Source organism: Dysidea avara, chromosome 8 (genome assembly GCF_963678975.1).
Source record: "Dysidea avara chromosome 8, odDysAvar1.4, whole genome shotgun sequence".
In the NCBI taxonomy this organism is placed as follows: Eukaryota; Metazoa; Porifera; class Demospongiae; order Dictyoceratida; family Dysideidae; genus Dysidea; species Dysidea avara.
This window is the reverse complement of record NC_089279.1, coordinates 21140204-21161145: the sequence shown is the minus strand read 5'-3', so window position 1 is coordinate 21161145 and position 20942 is coordinate 21140204. Positions and strand designations below refer to the sequence as shown.

The following is a 20942-nucleotide window of genomic DNA, read 5'->3' as shown; positions in this document are numbered from 1 at the left end:
CGAGTACATATGAACCTCATTGATACAGATTCTTATGCTCAATGTTTTAGAGCACTATTTGAACAAGTTGCCTAAGATCACCCAACATTTTTAAGGTTGGTGAATCTATAACTGGTATCATTGCTGACTGGTCGGAGCAACAAGCAAACGGACTGGAGAAAGCAGTGAGAAAGTTAGTGGCTAATGACATGCTTAAGAGATGTCAGGTACATATGTGTAGTTTAGCATACTGTACATGTACAACACTATTTTACTACAGTGTACAAATAGATTCGATCAGTGCAACATGTTGCAAAGAAGCAAGTAAGGAAAGCAAAGAAACATTCAAGCCAATCAGCTGATGAAGAAATGACATTTGATATACTAAGAGGAGAATAGCTTATTAGTGAAGCTAATTTGTTAAAATGTACTACCAGTACTGTGAACACCAGGAAATGGAAGAAGGCAACAACATGGTTTGATTGGTGGATGCAAAAGCGACACTTATGTATGTACAAACAACTCAAAACAACTTATTCCATAGTACTGTTTCACAGCTATGCTTAGTGCACACTTTTTTTACAATGACTGATGAACAATTCAAAAGCTTAGCCAGACTCTACCATTGCAGTTGAATCTCATAATCGATTATCAAAGATACCACAGCCTGAAATTTTTCATGCTGACTACATACAAAATAGATATGGCAGCTGCCCTGGAACACATGGCAAGACTTGAAGGACTGCCCACTAGTTATGAGGATAGAAATGATGCTATCCGCATTAAGAATATAGCTGTTCAGAAGTCACAATCAAAACGATCAAAGCGGAAAAGGAACAACGGTCCACCAGACAAGAACAAGGATTTCCAATTAAGTATGCTAATTATAAGCAATATGCCTTCATTGCATCATGTGTATGTATGTCTCACCAATAGACCCAAGCAAGAAAAGGAAGAAGAGTGCTACTACAGCAGCCATTGTTACATGTGACAATGATGATGATGATCCTGAATACTGTATGCACATATAGGTGATGATAACACAAGCCCAACAATGTGGATACTTTCTCTTCGCTTACAGATTGAGTACAAAAACATTTTGCAACTGGCTGGATGATGAGATAATTATTGCAGGCCAGAAATTACTGAGACATCAATTTTCAAATGCTGGTAGGTTACGATCTACATTAGCAGTATCATACAAGAAGAGTTCTGTGGTACTACCTGCTGGTGGTGTTCAAATCGTATACATTAGATCAAACCACTGGAATTGTAACCATATACCTATTTGACAGCAACTCCTCCATACCACAAGATGTGGAGACCTAATTATTGATATTACTTGCTATGAAGGTAATACCATTACAATGAAGAGTATTAAAATACAGGAGCAAAGAGGATGTGATGCCTACGGAGTATTTTCTCTTACTGTTGCCACAGCTTTGTGTAATGGACAGAATCCCATTAGTGCTTCGCTGGAAGCAAGAAGGAATGTGGCACCTACTACAGTGTTTTGAAGAAGGGAAATTAACACTATTTCCGGAGGATAATAAAGTTTGTTCTTTGCCAAATAATGATGATGATAAAAGGAACTGTCACTCTGCAAAGAGATATAAGCAAAAGGATAAAATGAAGCAACGCAGTGAATGCTACGGGTAGTTGACTGTCTGAAGATCCCAGCTAATGTATTAGTAAAAGGAAACTTTGTGGACTTGTTTTATTTGCACTTAGTTCCTTAATGCTGCTTCACCATTTGTACTTACCGGTTTCTTTAACATTGCTCCATTTGTACTTAGTTCTTTATCGTAACAGTACTAAAACATATCATTTAGCTATATTTATTACATTATGAATGTTCAACAAAGACAGCGAAATACAATTCATAGAATAGAACAGACAGAGAATTGTGACAGTACAAAATATAACAAAAAAGTAAAATCAGTCCTATATATTTACAGAGAAGGAGGGTATACAAAACTAATTGTGTAGGGAAATTGACTATGTAAGGAGTATTGAGTTTTGCAATTTAATCATTGAATGAATATCTCAATTTCTCTCATAGTACCTGTAGTGTGGGGTATGCTAAATCCCTCAGAAGTAATTTAGCATGGGATACGCTAAATCCCTCCTACTGTATAAAATGTATGTGAGTGATTTAGAGTGAGTATAGGAAGTTTATTGTTGGTTTACAAATATTACAGCATCCATATCTAATATTTCATACCCTTTGGTGGCTCTCCACAATAATCATCTTCATTGAATACCTGAGAAAACAGTAAATGTACTATTGAAGCATTAACAACTATGAATATTATACCACTACTATAGTATGTTCACGTTGAGCTGAATCCTCAAAAACATTTAATAACTCATGGATGCAATTACACACGATCTTGAAATTTGGCTCATTTGTAGTACTGCTTGACCCGCTAAAAATATTTCAAAATCTTTCTGTTCAAATGTTTGACATAATATCTACGGCCAATCAAAATTTTCACAATACATTTCCTATGGGGAAGCCATATAAGTACAGTGTCCATTTCAGCCCTTTCCCGAACTTGTAATGGAGCCAAACCGTACGTGTCTGTTGTTGACACCTTTGCTATTACCAATAATCATCTGGTTGGCTGAAATGTTAACTCTGTTGAGAAAAAATCCACATTTAATTTTTAGCTGTTTTTCAGGATCCAGCTCAACGTGAACATACTATACTAAACATACACGCATACTACACATACATCAACAATTGAAAAACATATAGCAATACTGTACATACCTGATAAAACACTTCTACAGCCAAGGCAACATATTCTGGTTTCACTGATTTACTAAACAGTAAGCTAATAACACACCATCATGACTAACTAGAGTTCACCTGATCCTATTAGTTCCTTCCTCCAGGTCACCCACTATTACATCATATAGTCGACGAACACTCTCCTGTGAAAATAGTAATGATATAACTAAATGCTAGTATCCATACAGGTATTCGTACATGTCTTAAGGTAGAGGACTGTCACCACTACGGAAGGGCATATGCTATATATTTTAATCATCTGAAATAGCCTGTCTCTTAGCTAGGGAAGACCTGTACATGTATGCAAAAGAAGGTATCCTGGGAAGCATGAGGAAAATGCTTGAATTGGTTGAGCTTTATCAATCTACATGAGAGCATACACATGCAGCCTTCTTGTTTTCTTTACCTTCCATAACACCCAGTCATTGGCACAAGCTCCATTATCCTCACTATTAGCTCCTAGTGGATGATGATATACCATCTGAATATGTAGACAATGAATGACTTGGTCCTGTCAGGTACAGACAGAAAAAGTTATACATAATTTCTGATTTATGGACACACTTTTCACAAACCTTCACTTTGCTAGGTTGTGTCTTGTTACCAAGTAGTTGTATTAGTGTAGTTAACATAGCCTCCCCTAGCAAACACAGCCTTGAACGACAGTTTGCAGCTGACACAATAGAGAAAATGTTGAATGCTGACAATAACTGATCCAAATGCTTCATGCCTACTCCATCCCTACTGGGAAAAAAAAGATTGCTCTATTAGAATAGTTGAATGTTCTATTAGAGTGCATAAAATTCAAATTTAATACTATCACTTTACTTATGTACAATGACTAACTTTAAATGGTCTGCCATTGTCATGAAGAATTTATATATAGCATTCCAGTCAAGGTTACACTGAACAGAAGCTTTCTTTAACAACAGTCCGTACACCTTGAATAGCAATGATAAATCATAACTTGGTTGTGCCATCAATATCAATGATGAGTATGCCTTCATTAAACCTGTGAGATGGTGAAAAGTTGACAGCAAAATGCAAGGGAAATACAAAGAGTATAGGTAAACAAACACAATATACATTATAATATCCCCCCAACAATAAGCAGCACCTGCCAAAATACTGCCTCTAAAACCACCATAGAAATATCTTAAGCGGGAAAAGGTACTTTACAGCCTTAGCATATTTAACATTGAATATAGCAAAATACAGCATTAAATACCACACACATACATCAATACTTACTGTACAGTAATTCTTCTATACAGGACCTTTCTTTCACTCAAGTCCTTGTAGCACAACCATGTCATGCCTTGTGCTATGTGGTCAATTTACTAACTAATATCCAGAATTTCGATTATGTGACAGCCATTTTAGCTTTACCAGGACAATACCTTTCTTAAATCAAGATGGAGATTAGTACTAAAGATATGAGAGCACTGCAGAGGAGGTTGGACGTGTTCACGTGAGCTGTAGTTTAATTGCTATCTTTGATTTGGTATTTCACGTGATTGTCAATGGTCGCAATACAAAACTGAAAAACGGTGGGGATCACTGGGGATCGTTACATGTTCAGATCGTCCTTTGTGTAAGCTCCAAGGCAATGTATACTTTGTTTTGTAATCAGTGCTTGAATTCTGAGTGAAATTAATAAGTTGCGTTTTGGTGTACACTACTTCACCAGCCTTTACGTATGTATTCTATTAACAAAATATGAAATGACTCAGTGAGTTATTCTGAGATAACGATGTACAGTATTAACCTCCTCTACAAAAGGGATTTTGTGTAATTTGTTTTAGTGGCGCTTAAAGTGTGTCCAACCTCCTCTGAGAGCACTGTAATTACAAAAGTATAGTGCGGTACTATTAAAGGGTGAGGTACAATTAAAATTATTTTCAGAAACAAGGATAAAGACCTTCGGCACAAATTGAGTAAATATGGTAAGTGGATATCAATAACAACAAAAAAAAGAAACTAGCTAGTATATCTAAAAAGTATAAAAAATGTTTTAGTCTATCAGTGAACGGCAGTAGTAACTGTCCAATTAGAATGGTTAGTATCAGTACAGTAATACTGTTTAAGTAGGGATCACGCCAAAAGAGATGCGTGCCACATACAGTCACAAGGCTGGAAGCTAAGCAAAGCAATGCACGGCCACCATTTCATGCCACAATAACAAACTCACCAGTGACATGTGCCTTTTGGGATTCCAACAAATGTATGCCATCTGCACCTAGTTTACCTTCAATCAAGCTGGTTGTTGTCTTCTTCGCAATGAAACCTTATCCAGGCATTACTCAACACTTTTCTTGAGCAGGATATTTACATTTATTATTATCCTCTTGAGATGCCACAAAATTATTTAAAGCTCTTTTTGTGCTACTGTAAGAGGTACTGGACACCCGGTAGATACTTGTAGCTTCATGATAGGTTCAAAACCAAGGATCTTGCGGTTGATTCAGAAAGATTAAGTGTGGATACCAAACCTCTTACCAATCTATTTACGTAATGACCACACCCCTTTATTGTTGGTCTAGCTGTATTTATAGCACAGTGAAAATATGATATAGTGACACACACCCCTGGTATGTGAAAGGCTGACTTGAGATACTCTAATACAGCACAGTCACCTTAGTAGAACAGTCACTCTAGTATGGCTGTATACTATAACAAAAAACCATGCAAATAAACTAGTTTTAAAATGAAGTAGAGATCCTTGGTAATAAAAAGTAGTAAATAAGAGATGGGATAGGGTCTATGTAACAGACATAAATAAATGACAAACACCACTACTTACCATGCCACGTGGAGGCAGACAGACACACACTAGACCTCATCAACACATCCTTCATCAATAAGTTACTATACTCAGTACACAATAGTTGCAGTATTAGGGGCTGGTCTTCTTTACTCAGTACTTTTAGTAAATGACCAGCCAGCTGGTCTGGCTTCAGTCGCTGGATACCTATAGACAGAAAACACAATGAGCATGTTTTGTAGGCCAATCGTCTGAGGTCCATTCAAGATACCCTAATAAACCTGTCAGCCTATAATATCACAGCCATTTTCAATACTCTAATAGAACAGTCACATGTGTATATCATACGTAACTACATGCTATAAGAAACTAAACAAATTTTGTGTATTTACAAATACAATGAAGTAGGAAGCCAAGTGATAAGAAAAGATAATATGAATGATGGTATTACAATATAGCCTTGTAGGAAAATTCTTACTTTGGCAATGAACAAAATAACTGTCATGACATGTTGATGTAGGGATTTTCCAACGGGGTTATGTTGTAATACCATCATTCATATATCTTGTTTCACTAGTTTTCATTGCTTACGTCGCTACTTCAGTTTTAAATTAATTTTTAAATACGCTAGTCAATAAATATGGGCTCCTGCATATATGCTTGTACAACAGTTTAAATAATTAGGGGCACATTGATATGGAAATTTGCCAGTATTCCGATCACCGATACACTGGCTACAATTCCAATACCAACTTAACACTTTGCTGTAGTACACCATGCCTGAACATAAAAGTTTTGAGTGTGCTAAAGCACCGAATATAAATGAAATAAAATATATGAGTAAAAAAAAAAGAAACTGTGTGTGTGTGTGTGTGTACATGTAATGTAGGCAGGGAGAGGCCATTGACCTTGCAAGCCAATAAGAGGCTTTACATGATTATGCATACACCAAGCTTTGCACGAGGTGGACCAAGTGTCTGATTCAAGTCCCTACAATTGTCTATGGCTTATCCACCCTTCTGGGGGTCCTCTCACCTGGCCTAAATTTCAATAACTTGTAAAACAGATTCCTCAGTATCCTCTTGCTAGGTGAGTTCTCTCTCCTAGCCTAAAGTCAACAGCTTGTTTAAGAGGTTATCTGGATATATGGACGTGTACCTTCTATGAAGGGTTGGGATGGAGATGATCATCTCAAGAGAGATGTCAGACAAGCAGAAGTGTGTATGTACAGTGTATATGTTGTGTGTGTGCGTGCAAAGTAGTACCGAAACTATTGTGATGTGCTACTTCTAAAAACCAGACACCCATGTAGTTAATACTATTCCTTTCTAGCTAAACAGGCAATTTAATCATGCAAACATGGGATATGTACAAAATTACACTATTTGGATACGCACTCCCATATTATATAGGAGTGATTTTGCGTAGGGGTACGCAAAATCACTCATATATAATATGGGAGTAGCAGCATTTATATAGCGTACCCCTATGCATCGGCATTCTCCCATAATATATAAGAGTAATTTTGCGTACCCTACGCAAAATCACTCCTATATTATATAGGAGTGATTTTGCGCACCCTACGCAAAATCCCTTCTATATAGTACTGGAGTAATTTTGCATACCCTACACAAAATTTTGCATACGCATAAACATCCCTATAATATTTATGGGAGTAATTTTGCATACCCCATGTTAAATCATTGGAGTGATTTTGCATATCCCACATATACAACAAAATTGGAGGCAGATCATACACTGTCAGTAGCACTAAACTGAAGTCATAGGCACCAGACAGCCACAATGCTTGCATCAAGATGGTAGCTTGTCCTCCTTTGTATTCTGATCCATTCATGCGTGTCATGGCTTCAGTGTGAGACTTAGTACTGCATTAATTGTTCTCACAGTCTTCTTTACTTGATGTGTTATGTACCAGTATATAAATTTAAAAATGAAGTAGGGTTTTAAGCTATAAAAAGTAGTGAAACAAAAGATGAACAATGGTAGCTATTACAGCATAGCTCAGTGGGAAATCCCTACTGTGGCATTGAACACAAAATAATTGTTATACCATGCCAAAGTAGGGATTTAACACGGAGCTATGCTGTAATAGCTACCATTGTTCCTTGTTTCACTACTTTTTATAGCTTAAAATCCTACTTCATTTTTAAATTTATAATTTTTAATATCATACAGTACGATAGTAACTGCATAGTAGGGACCACAAAGGAGTAGGCGTGGCCCACAAAATAATAGCACCCAAAAACCAGCCTCAATTTTCCCTTACAACGATGAGGCAGTATTGCTGAGGTAAAACTACGCCCAAACAAGCTTCCAGATCGACCCGAAACGCTTTCAACAAGTTACTACGGAATTTTAAAAAATTTTTTAATTCAACAGAATTTTCTACTGACTGAGTAAGTAACTGACTGACTGAGTAAGTAACTGACTGACTGATGCCTTCAGACAAGCGTAACTCGATAACGGCTAAGGCTACAGGCTTGATTTTTTCACTGTTCGACGTCGCTTTGGCCCGACAGGTGCCTTTTGGCATACCGCAGTACATACAATGCATTCTTCATGGACTTACCAGTGTCCTCCTTTGTGTCCCATTCATCTTTGCTGACAGGGAAAGGTGTCGATTTGGCACGAGCACGTGATGGGTTCCCTTCGAAACAGAAATAGTCCGTATTTTTCATTGTGGCTATTTTGATTGCAGAGGTGCTTTTCATGCTTTTCAAACAGTTCTTGATTCGTACTGCTGTATAACGGGTTGAACATAGCCTACAGCGAAGCGTAATGGATACTTCACTTTTCAGACGACAATTAATATGAGCGGCACGATTTCTTTCTTTTGGTATGCGTGGATTGTAGAGGTGCTTTTCGAACAGTTCTTGATTCGAAATGCTGTGTAATGGATTGAACATAGCTGACAACAAAACGTAATGGATACTTCACTTTTCAGACAATAATTGATATACACTGTAGCTGGGGCGCGCGGTGCCTTTTCAGATGCGGTATGCGTGGGTTCACCAGTCATAATAAAATTATTTACAAAAAAAAGTTAACAAACAAGTACACGAAAAAATTTGGATTTTTCAACTAGAGTAGGGACCATAGCACATCAATAAGTACTGAAACAAGTTGGAGTAGTCCATGATATTAAATCACTGTAAAACAATAAGAAGTGTTCTATCCCTACTGTGCATTTTCATTATGGTATCTTGAGCACAGTAGGGATATAACACTTCTTACTGTTTTACAGTGATTTAATATTATGGACTACTCCAACTTGTTTCAGTACTTATCGATGTGCTATGGTCCCTACTCTAGTTGAAAATTCCAAAATTTTTCGTGTACTTGTACTAGTTTGTTTAGTTTTTAGTTAAAGCATACAACTAGCTATAAACATGTGACTGTTTTATTAGGGTGACTGCTGTATTAGAGTATCCCTAGTCAGCCTGGTGTGTGTGTGCTTGCCCCAAAAGGGGTGTGGTTTCGATCGATTATTAGACTAGAGTATCTCGAATCAGCCTACCAACTTGAAGGTGTGTGGTCACAAATACAGCTAGCGTAAAAGGGGCGTTGTCATCGTGCTCTCGATCAATAGATCGATAATACATACAGAATAAAGAATGGGCGTGACCTTGTGACCTATCGTGGAGTACTGGTACCTCCGTACAGTCGAGGGCGCATAGTCTAAGCGCCTTAAATAATTTTGTAGCGTCTACTATACTGCTTAAAGAAAGTGTTGATATGGAAAATTAACACCTCGGTATGGTTTCGTTGGATGAAGAAGAAGACAAGCAGCCTGATTGAAGATAAAAGAAAAGACAAGGCGCACAGGGCGTACACTCGTCAGAACCCCAAAAGGCACATCCCACCGGTGAGTTTGTTGTTGTGGCGTAAAATGGTGACCGTGCGCTGCTTCGTTTGGGCTCTAGGCTTGCGACTGTGGTCAGTGAGTGAGACGAAATTTCGAGTTTTGACAATTTAAAAAAAAATTCTATATCCGGCCGCCAGTAAGTGTTTTCTTGTTTGATGTTAGATGGACTAATGTTATTCTGTAAAGGAGATGTTTGTCGCGTAAGAAGTTTCTAAGCTGGTTTTTAAGGGCGTAACGACCGGAGTTGGACCCTCCATTGCGTCCAGCAATCAAGTATGCAATACAAATAGAATTTTGCCAAATTCTATTTAATTCAACAATAAATTATTCCAATTCGAGGTGCCCCCTTTATTGTCTTAACTTAAACTATTTTTTAAGTCCTTTGCCCCTTAGTTACTTTTTTATAAGGGTGTCGCCCCAACAAAACTACCTAAGTTAGATTCTTCCAACCATATAGTAAAGCTTATGGGGTCTTCTCGTCTTTCAATTATTCTATAGCATCTTCACTACAATTTCAATTTCATAAAGTTTAGTGTAGAGACAGTTGAGCACTCGTGCAACCTTCATGCTTGCCAACAATTAATTGGCGACTGATTACGCTACTTTCATATGGTCAGGATACCACAGCCGTTAAATTATCTTTTTTACTCATTATTATTAATAACCACCGGGCAGGTCTCACCCCCACTCTTTCCTAGAAGCTATGTTTTTAATAAACAGTCAGTGCATGCCCATACTTTTTTTTCTCGAAATCTTACAAAAGAATTTTGCCTAGTTCCTTTATGTAACACTTGTGTAGCAAATATCTGTGCGAATCATCAGTAGAGGGCGTGGCCCGAGATTACGAAAATCAGTAATCGCATTCTACGTAAAACGATCCAATGGGAAGCCATCGACAATTCTCGCACGCAACCAACACCTGTAAGGTAGACGTGGTAAAGAAAGAAAGCTTAATGAAGGATGAAAAGCAAGACCATAGCGCAAGCATGCTATCTCAATCGGTTTGCCAAAAGGCACATCTCCATGGAAAGCGACGTATTTCTGCAAAATCTCAGACCCGTAGCTATAGCCACTTTTTCTCTACACTTGTCTGAACGAGTCAGTCAGGCAGGCAGGCAGGCAGGCAGGCAGGCAGGCAGGCAGGCAGGCAGGCAGGCAGGCAGGCAGGCAGGCAGGCAGGCAGGCAGGCAGGCAGGCAGGCAGGCAGGCAGGCAGGCAGGCAGGCAGGCAGGCAGGCAGGCAGGCAGGCAGGCAGGCAGGCAGGCAGGCAGGCAGGCAGGCAGGCAGGCAGGCAGGCAGGCAGGCAGGCAGGCAGGCAGTCAATAGAAAATTCGCATTCCGTAGCAATTTGTCGGAAGCGTTTTGGGTTGTTTTCAGGGCATGATTGAGTTTCATTTTACGCAACCAATAGTGCCAAGTCTTCGTGATGGAAAATTAAGGCTGGTTTTTGGGATATATTTTTTGACAGGAAAACCCAAACCTTATGGATCCCTACTATTAAGTACTACTGTACTTAATGATATCTGCACTTTCTGCAGGTGTAGATAAACACCCTTGTTTCAATGCTAATCTCACAAACTTTTGTATAAAGAATGTACAAATAAATAATTAATTGATTGCATGGGTGAGTGGCTTTATCCGCTTGTGAAAAGTCAATAGATCATATTCTTGTGTTCATGTTCAGCCCATCACACAGCATTAGTTACAGTGAAGAATAGCATTTGGAGGTATGTATTGTGAATTGGTGCAAACTTCCATGATCCCCAATATACAGTACTTTAGTGTATGATAGATGTAATTTTTGCATAGGGTACGCAAAATTACTCCTATATATTATGGGAGAACGCCGATGCGTAGGGGTACGCTATATAAATGCTGCCACTCCCATATTATATAGGAGTGATTTTGCATACCCCTACACAAAATGTCTCCTATATAATATGGGAGTATGTATCCAAATAGTGTAATTTTATCTTTAACCGCAACCATGTACATAATTTGGTTTATATGCTATTGTGGCTAAACCAATTAATAGAATGACCATCTTTGCTATGCATATATACGTCGTACATGTCACTATAAAACTAAACATCACAGTGCATCTGTATAGTATGGATAGCTAACTTGCACTACTTACTGGTCCTGTTAGCTGCTCTGATTATCATCTTCAGTAGCTCCACTGCATCTAGTGGCTGTAAGTAACCACAATACAGAATAATGTTAATTTCCAAACATTTGACTTTGCAAAAGGGATGGAAAGTAGGGGAGGTCACAAGGGGAAACCACTGTCCTTTTATCAAGAGTTCATAACATATGTATGGGGTTTATGAACTCTTGGTATCGCCAATTAGCAGCAATCAACTGCAACATTCACCCTGACTGCAGTGGAACGTTACACACAGAGTTCTTAACATAAGTGTACCATACCGTACATAAGGAAATTTTGACATAAGAAAAATTTGATGAATTCACACTTCAACAGAATTGACAAATAAAATGTTGACAAAAATCAAGAAATTGTAGACTAAACCTGTACTTTAAAGGCGCTAATTATAAACATTTGACGAATTTAAATTTGACGAATTAAACCAATTTGTCAAATTTTTCTGATGTCAAAATTTCCTTGAGTATGGTACCTTCCCCCCCGCTCCACACAAGAAAAAGCGGTCTGGCTACAAGACTTCTGTACACGTACACACAACAAAAAACACAACAGGTACCTTTGTTCCTACTGATGCTCCTTGTGATGAACTTCTCCTGGAAGTCGATGGCTTTACACGATGGTCAACTTCCCTAAACACCAGAGTGGCTGCTTGACTAAACAATCTCTCCCATGTGATGTTACTAGCTCGGTTACTAGAAGTCTTGTTGTCTGACACATAGTCAATATGATGTCTAACATCATCAGACAGTAATAGCTGGCGTAACTTCACCACTGCAGTCTATACAAAATTAAATCTAACCACTTTGTTACAAACAAATGTTAAGGTATAAGTATACCTTCCTTTCCAATACTTTGTCCGAGTCCAATTTGCGAAGGGATGACAGCAGCTGCGAAATATCCTCACGTGACCCTTCCATGGAAACACACTGAGTGTATCACCTCTTACAACAAATTTGAGAAGACAAAACTACTGGTAGAATCACGACCTCGGCTCGTTAGAAACACACGAGGCATTCGGTTGGGACTCCTGCAATCACGTGATATTGGCGCGAAACTTCAATAGACCTTATTCATTTAGAACAGTAAGCGCCCTCTGATGTCACGCGAAGCCATAAAAGGCTCCCTATTTGCCATGGTGATGGTCTTTCGGACGCCATTTTGAGTTCTAAAACTGGGCGAGCACAACGGTTGCTATCATGTTACCATAGTTATGGTACTGCAAATGGCAAATTTGGCGGAGAATTGTGATGTTACTATGGTTTTCAGTGGCGGATCCAGGATGGGGCATTTGGGGCAAATGCTCCGCCCCTTCAAGAAATTGCATACAAGATCGATATACTCTAATAGAGCAGTCAATTACTCTAATAAAGCAGTCACAATGTTCATGAGGCAGTGTAGCTTACCTATGAAGCTACAAATAGGATTTTATTTTACATGACAGACGTGATATAGTAGGTAAGGATAACTAGCTATTATTGTTGTGACCTTTTTTTTTTTTTTTTTTTTTTTTTGGTCTTCAACTGGTTTTCAGCAAGTTTTTTTGGTCTTCAACTGTTTTTCAGAAAGGTGCCCCCCCTCTTTCGAGGATAGTTATAAAAACCGGAATCGAAATGGGAAACGAAACGAAACGAAACGAAATCAGCCTACAGTATAGTGGAGGACAATCACAATATTATGCACAGTTACACTATAATATGCACGCAGTACCTGTTTATGCATCAAGCAAGACTCCAGGTGGCAGATTTCTCTGCACGGCGCTTATCGATTAGACAGAGATATTAAACGCCTGCTCCTATCCGAGGGTCTGGGGACTCTATAATAGAAAAGTTCTGTGCTTGGGTAGGTGAGCGTTGATTGTCCCTTGACCACTTTTATAAGAGGAGCGAGTAGGAATAACTACTTGATCATTACAAACCGTTTACGGTAAAAAAAAAAGCAGTGGGTTGACGAGTCTGAAGCCATAGGGATTCATCTGTGGCTATTATGGAACGCTTCTTTGAAAATGACAATCAACGGCTCACCTACCCAAGCACAGAACTATTCTATTATAGAGTCCCCAGACCCTCGGATAGGAGCAGGCGTTTAATATCTCTAATCGATAAGCACCGTGCAGAGAAATCTGCCACCTGGAGTCTTGCTTGATGCATAAACAGGTACTGCGTGCATATATTATAGTGTAACTGTGTATAATATAGTGATTGTCCTCTACTAGAGTGTAGGCTGATTTCGTTTCGTTTCGTTTCGTTTCCCGTTTCGATTCCGGTTTTTATAACTACCCCTCTTTCGAAACTCTGGATCCGCCCCTGGTTTTGGTACTGCAAATGGCGAATATTGGCGGACAACTCCTTCGCAACGGATTGTAAGCGCTATGAAATTAATTCAGTGAATAAGGTCTATATAGTTTTAAGCGCCCAGCGCGTCTATATCAGTGACCTTTGGGGAATCACCCTCTTTCTTGTGTCGCGGTTATGGCAAGTCCTCGAGTTATTCCAAGGGCTGGTCGCATTGCCAATAATTTGGTTCTTTATGATGTAAATCCAACTGGTGACGAAATTGGTCGAGGCGCTTATGGAAGGGTGTTCGCGGTAAACTATGAAGGAACAATTTGTGCCGCTAAGGAAGTACACACACTGCTACTAGAGATGTCACAGGACGAAGCACTTCATAAGATTAAAAGTGATTTTCTTAGTGAGTGTCAAATATGGAGCACTCTTCGTCATCCTTGCGTCGTACAGTTTCTTGGTATGAGTTGTACGTGCTTTAAAGTGACCTATTTATATCATATCCGGCCTCCACAGGGGTGTACTATCCAGCATCAGACCAGCACAGGTTGCCAGTTATGGTAATGGAGAAGATGGAACAAAGTTTGAGGGGTCTGGTGGAGAAATACACTACCATACCATTAAATGTGAAGCTGTCCATTTTAGATGATGTGTGCCTCGGTCTAAGGTATCTCCATAGCAGGAATCCTTCAATTGTACACCGTGACCTCTCTCCTAATAACATACTACTGGGAGGTCAGCTGGAAGCCAAGATTACTGACCTGGGTGTTGCTAAAGTGATGGAAACTACTGAAGATGGTATTTCAATGACCAAAGTCCCAGGAACACCAGCTTTCATGCCACCAGAGTCGTCTGTGACTAAAGGGTCAACATATGGGACTCCATTGGATATATTTTCTTATGGAGGAGTGATTCTTAACATTATTACACAGATATGGCCTGAGCCTAGTGATCGAGAGCAGCTTAATACTCTTACTGATAAATGGGATGTTGTGTCGGAGTTGGCAAGACGACAAACATACTTGGACAAGTTGATTGGATGTGCTGCAGAACTGACTGAATTGGTAACATCATGTTTGAATGACAATCCCAAGAGACGTCCCACAGTGGCGAAGGTGTCAATTGAAATTAAGAGAGTAAAACAGATTTATAGTCAGAAAACTGGTCATGATGGAATGAGCCGTCTTGTGTGGTGGGCTAGTCAACAAGATGAGGTTTGTTATCTATCATATATAATGTACCATGTATGCCTGTTTGAAATATGAGATGGGTATACAAATATACTTGTTTGATAACAACTAGCTATTCCTACTACAGATCATGCACTAGAATGTAACTATTATTATATTAGACTTTAATTTGTTATTTTACAGAGATACTTTTTTTGTTGTTGTTTTTTGAGTTATCAGGCCCAGTCCTGGTACAATTACTGAGATCCTACTGTAGTCTTGTTTGATAATTATCACTCATTTGGGATGAGTGGATATCACAAAAAAATAAAATAAATAACAAAAAAAAATTCTGTTTCTGGACTGCATATCTTTGTTGCTATGCAGATGATTTCCCGTACAATTGAGCTAGAGAGAGTTAATAATGAGCTGAAGGCAGAAAATGAGTCTCTCAAGACTGAAAATTCCCACCTGAGTAGAGTTAATGCTGAGAATGCACAACTGCAACTTGAAATTCAACATCTAAAGGTTAGTTGTTATATTTTGTTCACATTTGGTATTGTAGTAGAATTTATTTTGCATTTTGTGGTTTCTTTTTGTGTTGTTTGTAGTCGTGTGGCTTATCCAGCATCTTGTTGCATAGTTTTGTGCTAAAACATAGGACAAAATATGGTGCACAATGGAATGAGGCTACATGTTCTTTTCAGTGCATGCAGGTACAAAATATTTTTTGGAGTCTGCACATTAATGTATTTAATGGTAGGCATACAGCAAAACAATAGTGAAGTAGTCAGCCCAGCTATACTGTTACACATTGCACATCTGCTGCACAAGGTGTAGCAATTTTTGTAAACTAATTGAGACACCAATGGTGTGACTATAGGTACAGTATAATGAGACGTGCATAGTATGCGAAGCTCGCTTTTTTAGCTGACCAAACTGCTATAAGTGCTAAACTGGTTGTGTGCATGATCAAGCACCTGATGCCTTAGAGAATGATTATCCAAAGCAATTTCAATGGAGAAGCTGCTCTATACAGTCCATGGCATAGAGTGACTGCTCTATTAAAGTATTTGAACTGAAACCATTGTTTATGTACCTCTATATATATATATTTGTTATTTTGCGACTTTTATATCCAGAAGCAGCTCCTTTTTCTTAATCTTTAGAATCAGCTGTTCTGTTTAGTGGTTGAAATATCTCATAGACCAAATCCATTGATGCATGCAATAATTCAAATTACCTTTTGTATTACTTGTAAAGTCCACTGCTGAAGTCCTGTCCTTCATCAAGTAAGCTATTTGTGATAATGAGGCAACTGTGGCTAATTTTGACCATAATGTGTGCGTTTGTGATACTTTTTTCACTGTATGTACAAATTTATGCTTCCTTTTTCCCAAGTGCTTTGCAACAGAGAGCTGCAAAGCACTTGATGTTGTGTTTGCAATAATCTACATGCACTGTTCATCTGGTCAGGCACTGGGCCTATATTGCTGGTGAACTGTTATCTGAGATGGCATATTTTGTGCTTCTAATCCTAGAGGAAAATGTCTCTTTAAGGGGAATTGCAATTATGTCATGAGCAGTATCCAGTGCTTAGTGTTAATTTTAGTTTGCATTATAGCATGTAGTTGTAAGGATTGGTTGTATCCTACATTGTGCTGTGATCAGGGTTGAAACCAAGTCAGGAGAGCAGTCACATAACTTAATTCAAACCTGCTCCCACACGTTATTTTCTTTCTTTTTCTTTGGAATTTACTTACCAGCAATGGTTTATACTTGCATTCATCATCATCACCATCAATAATCAACGCACATAATCCAAAATCTGAGTCAAAATCAGACAAATTGTGACCCGAATAACCTGACAAACTAGGGTGTTGACTGTTCAGTTAAAGTATTTGATCATTCAGTGCTTGGATAATACACATCTCGAAAGTATAGAGGAGATGACCATTTTCACTATCTAATATATACAATTCTCACTACTTTCACTCATTGGTAAGTATTGATACAGCATGAAAATACTGTACTATTACAGTGGAACCTCTGTTAACTGGACCCTACTTATCTGGATTCTTGTTTAGCTAAACTACAGAAATGACTGTTCTATTAGAGTAATGACTAGGTTAGTTGAAAATACTGGTATATTTTAAAAGTTTGATTATGCTATTTTAGGGTTATTTATACACAGTTTCAGAGATATGAACTTCTGATACTTATAGTCCACCCCTGGTCCCAAGAGGTTCGGATAACTGAGGTTCCACTAGTCATCCAGTTGGAACCGTGCCTAGTTCATGCATATGAAAGTACAGTACTCATGAATCAAGCTTATTGGTGTTACTGTTTGGTCAGTATATAGCCTAAATCTACACATTTACCTTTTGCTCTTGCAAAAACTCCCAATCAATAGTGTCCAAAGTGTACATGCTCACATCTACTTTTATTGAACAGGGTCACACATTGGAGTCAGTAATGCTGACCCAGATAGTTCTTCAATGTCTTTAATTGTTGCTGGCAATGTAATTGTAACCATGGCGCATCTATCAGCGCTAAACACTTTGCTCATTCCCAATATTCAATCATTTTTATTGCTGTATTTAATGAAATACATGTTGCATAAGTGCTTGTATATATGTGACTAAAACTAGCAGTAGCTTGGATCATCCATAATTTTCAGCATTTTCACAAGCGTACATAGAGTACTATTTTTACTTGTACGTACTTACCTCTACTCAAAAGTATCATGCAGTACGATAGTACTGTATATTAAATGGTTTGGGCTTTCCTGACCTAAAATATCACCCTAAAACCAGCCTCACAATACCTTCATGGCACCTTGACAGTATTGGTCAGGTATACCAAAAGTGCCTTCAGTGCAACCTGAAATGTTTCCAACAAGTTGACCGACTGACTGCCTGACTGACTGCCTGACTGACTGACTGCCTGCCTGCCTTCAGACAAGCATAACTTGATAACAGCTAAGGATACAGTTTGATTTTTACACTGTTCGATGTCACTTAGCCCAACATGTGCCTTTTGGCATACTGCAGTACGTACAGTGCATGCTTCGTGGACTTACCTGTATCCTCCTTTGTGTCCCATTTATCTTTGCGGACAGCGCAAGGTGTTGATTCACAGTAGTGCCACATGATGGCTTCCATAAGTTTAAGTGGAATTATCCAAGCTTTCCGTTGTGACTGGATTGATTGCAGAGGTCCATCTCCTAGTGTTCTTCATTTGTAATGCTGTGTAATGGGCTGAACATAGCTGAAAACGAAATGTAATGGCCACTTCGCTATTTCAGTAATTGATAGTTGGGATGTGCATTCAGATGAAAACAATAAGCCTGGTATCAATCTTTCTGGTATGTGTGGGTTCACAGTTATAATATAATGCTGCAAAAAGGTAAGCAGACAAGTATAAACAAAAATTAATAATTCCAACTTCGATTAGGGATTAAATGTCCAGCAGGAGTAGGCGGCCTCCCTTGTTTCCCTACTTATTATTTCTATGATCCCTAATCGAATTGAAAATTCTTAATTTTTCCTTATACTTGTAGTATTATATTAAAATGTACAGCATCTGAATAACCAGGATTAATTTGTTTGTGGCTTTTCCTTGATGCATCTCTCTACTTCATCCTGTGATTTGTCACAGTGTAGGTACTTAAAGAATGTTATTTACTTGGAACCTTGTGTAGTGTTTGGTTAAAATGTTGACACTGTGGTGGAAGTTGGGTTGCAGCTGAAGTCTGAAGGATTGTTTTGGATATCGTATAGACAAGTAGTGTGTACTAGTACTAAATTATTATGAATTATTCATTGTGCTACCAAGATCAACATTTTCAAAAAGCGTATAGGTGAATTTACCCCCTCCCCCTTGTGTGCTCTCTGCACTCTTTCAAAATTGCTGAATATCCGGATAAATGGGGTCCGGATAACTGAGGTTCCACTGTATGCTGGAAATTATATATGCTGGAGCAGTATTGGATGACTTGCTAAGGTTGAGTGATTGTTGACTGGCTTAGGGAGATTGAGTAAACCTTGCCTGTGAGCATTTGCAATTATGAGGACAACAGACCATTCAAAAAAACTTTTGTCTAATGAACAGTTCTGAAAATTTACTCAAGGCAATATCAAGCTGTCACCATGAAACAATTGAGTATCTTACATGTGACGTTACACTGGAAACTTAACTTATTGATTTCCACAGGAGTACTGTTAAGTTCTCCTAAAACATAAGGATAAAATTTTCTGAACTACAAAGGTACAATACTATTATTTTAAACCTGGCTATTATCAAACAGAACACGTTGCTAGTTCTTGTTTTGCTTGCTTTGATTACAGTCCTTTCATTCACTTTCAACTTGATCAGTTATTGATGTTACACCTCTATTAACTAGTGTCCAGATTCTCAATTATTTATTTAATAAAGTAACTAGTTGAAAAGTACCACATATGTACAAATTTTCGAGGTACGTAATTTTCGCTGATTGACAAATTTCAGGATTTTTGCAGTTTTAGTTTCAAGGATCAGTCGTTTTTCACTGAAGTTATCTATTAGAAAGCATAGAGCTAACCTTAATACCCGTTAATTTTCAAGGATGAAAATTTCATAGAAAGTGAAGCAACTGCGAAATCCACAAAAATTATGTCCCTCAAAAATTTGTACGTATACGGTAGTCAGGGGCACCACCACCTCACTGCAACATTATATGGCTTGACTATATCTCCTTGCCTATTGCAAATTTCTCGTTTCAATGTTTTTGCCTTGTAATTTGGTATATAATTGTAGAGTTCTGAATTATATATTTGTAGGAACAGCTGGCCTTCAAACGTTCACTTAAACCAGATCTGTTCAGTGGTCCAGTTACCATCAAGTGGGAACAGGGGGCTTCTGCACCAGTACGTATCGGGTACCACAACACTGTATTATACAAAGGAAAGATTTATATTGGAGGAGGCAATGAGCCTGGATCGAAGCCATCCCATAGGATTGATGTATATCACCCAACTGAAAACTATTGGAGCCCTTCTCCTATCAATGTACCTTATCACTGGTTTGCTATGACCATCCTAAATAGCCAGTTAATCTTAGCTGGGGGAGAGGACAGAAGTAGCAACATTACTAACAGAGTGTTCTTGCTAAACAGCAGTAACCAACTAATTGACTATTCCAAGATGATTACCTCTCGATGTCTTGCCACAGCAGTTGGTCACCAGAAACGTTTATTGGTAGTTGGTGGCAAAGATAGTAATTACCAGCCATTAGCCTCCACAGAAGTGTTTGACAGTATTACAGGACAGTGGTATGCAACAGGTAACCTACCATCACCTCACTGTTCACTCCAGGCAGCAGTAGCAGATGATACTGTGTATATGTTAGGAGGAGCAAGTCAGGGTAGTAGGTCATCACCGAAAGTGCTCTCTGCTTCACTAGACACTCTAAGAAATAACAAATTAAAGTGGGAATCTCACCTTTCTACTCCTTGGAACCGATCAACTCCAGTCAGTATACAAGGCAAAAAGCTGTTGGTTATTGGAGGGAGGAAAAAGATAGGAGACCGCAATGAACACACTAGTGACATTTATGTGCTCAACAAAGCGAATCATAGCTGGGAAGCTGTAGAGCAAATTCCTTCACCGAGAGATGCTCCAGTCGTAGTTAGTATGGCTGATACATTCATTGTAATCGGAGGTGTTGATGAGGATGGACAATTTACTAATACTCTTTGGATCGGCTCATGTAAGCCACAATAACCATTGCATGTGAAGTTCAATCTGGTTATGAAATTTATAGAACTACATTTTTATATACCATAAATGGTCTTTATTTGTTAAAGTTTTATAATAGTTATCTTACTGTGTATTTTATAGTATCCAAATTATCTTATCTGTG

The 20942-nt window shown here is 38.5% G+C and overlaps 2 protein-coding genes across 3 annotated transcripts in view; one reads left to right on the top strand and one right to left on the bottom strand.

Annotated features, from left to right (window-relative positions):
- The window catches only part of LOC136263124 (serine-protein kinase ATM-like), a 68681-nt gene extending 55927 nt beyond the window's left edge, over positions 1-12754 (bottom strand). Inside the window, exons 1-10 of one of the 2 annotated variants that reach the window (XM_066057612.1) lie at positions 12427-12754; positions 12147-12368; positions 11564-11618; positions 5580-5747; positions 3623-3788; positions 3352-3520; positions 3183-3287; positions 2855-2919; positions 2756-2807; positions 2204-2243 (exon numbers count right to left, since the gene is read on the bottom strand). In XM_066057612.1, the coding sequence (XP_065913684.1) occupies positions 2204-2243; positions 2756-2807; positions 2855-2919; positions 3183-3287; positions 3352-3520; positions 3623-3788; positions 5580-5747; positions 11564-11618; positions 12147-12368; positions 12427-12507 (1123 nt within the window). In that variant the 5' untranslated portion in view covers positions 12508-12754. The remainder of the gene's footprint in view (positions 1-2203; positions 2244-2755; positions 2808-2854; positions 2920-3182; positions 3288-3351; positions 3521-3622; positions 3789-5579; positions 5748-11563; positions 11619-12146; positions 12369-12426) is intronic. The other variant, XM_066057613.1, reaches the window with a different exon arrangement.
- Positions 12755-13991: 1237 nt separating this feature from the next.
- LOC136263406 (uncharacterized) lies at positions 13992-20942 on the top strand. Its single transcript, XM_066057920.1, has 4 exons — positions 13992-14332; positions 14389-15086; positions 15429-15569; positions 19862-20942. Exons 1-4 carry the CDS (start codon positions 14059-14061, stop codon positions 20801-20803), a joined length of 2055 nt encoding a protein of 684 aa, XP_065913992.1. The 5' UTR covers positions 13992-14058; the 3' UTR covers positions 20804-20942.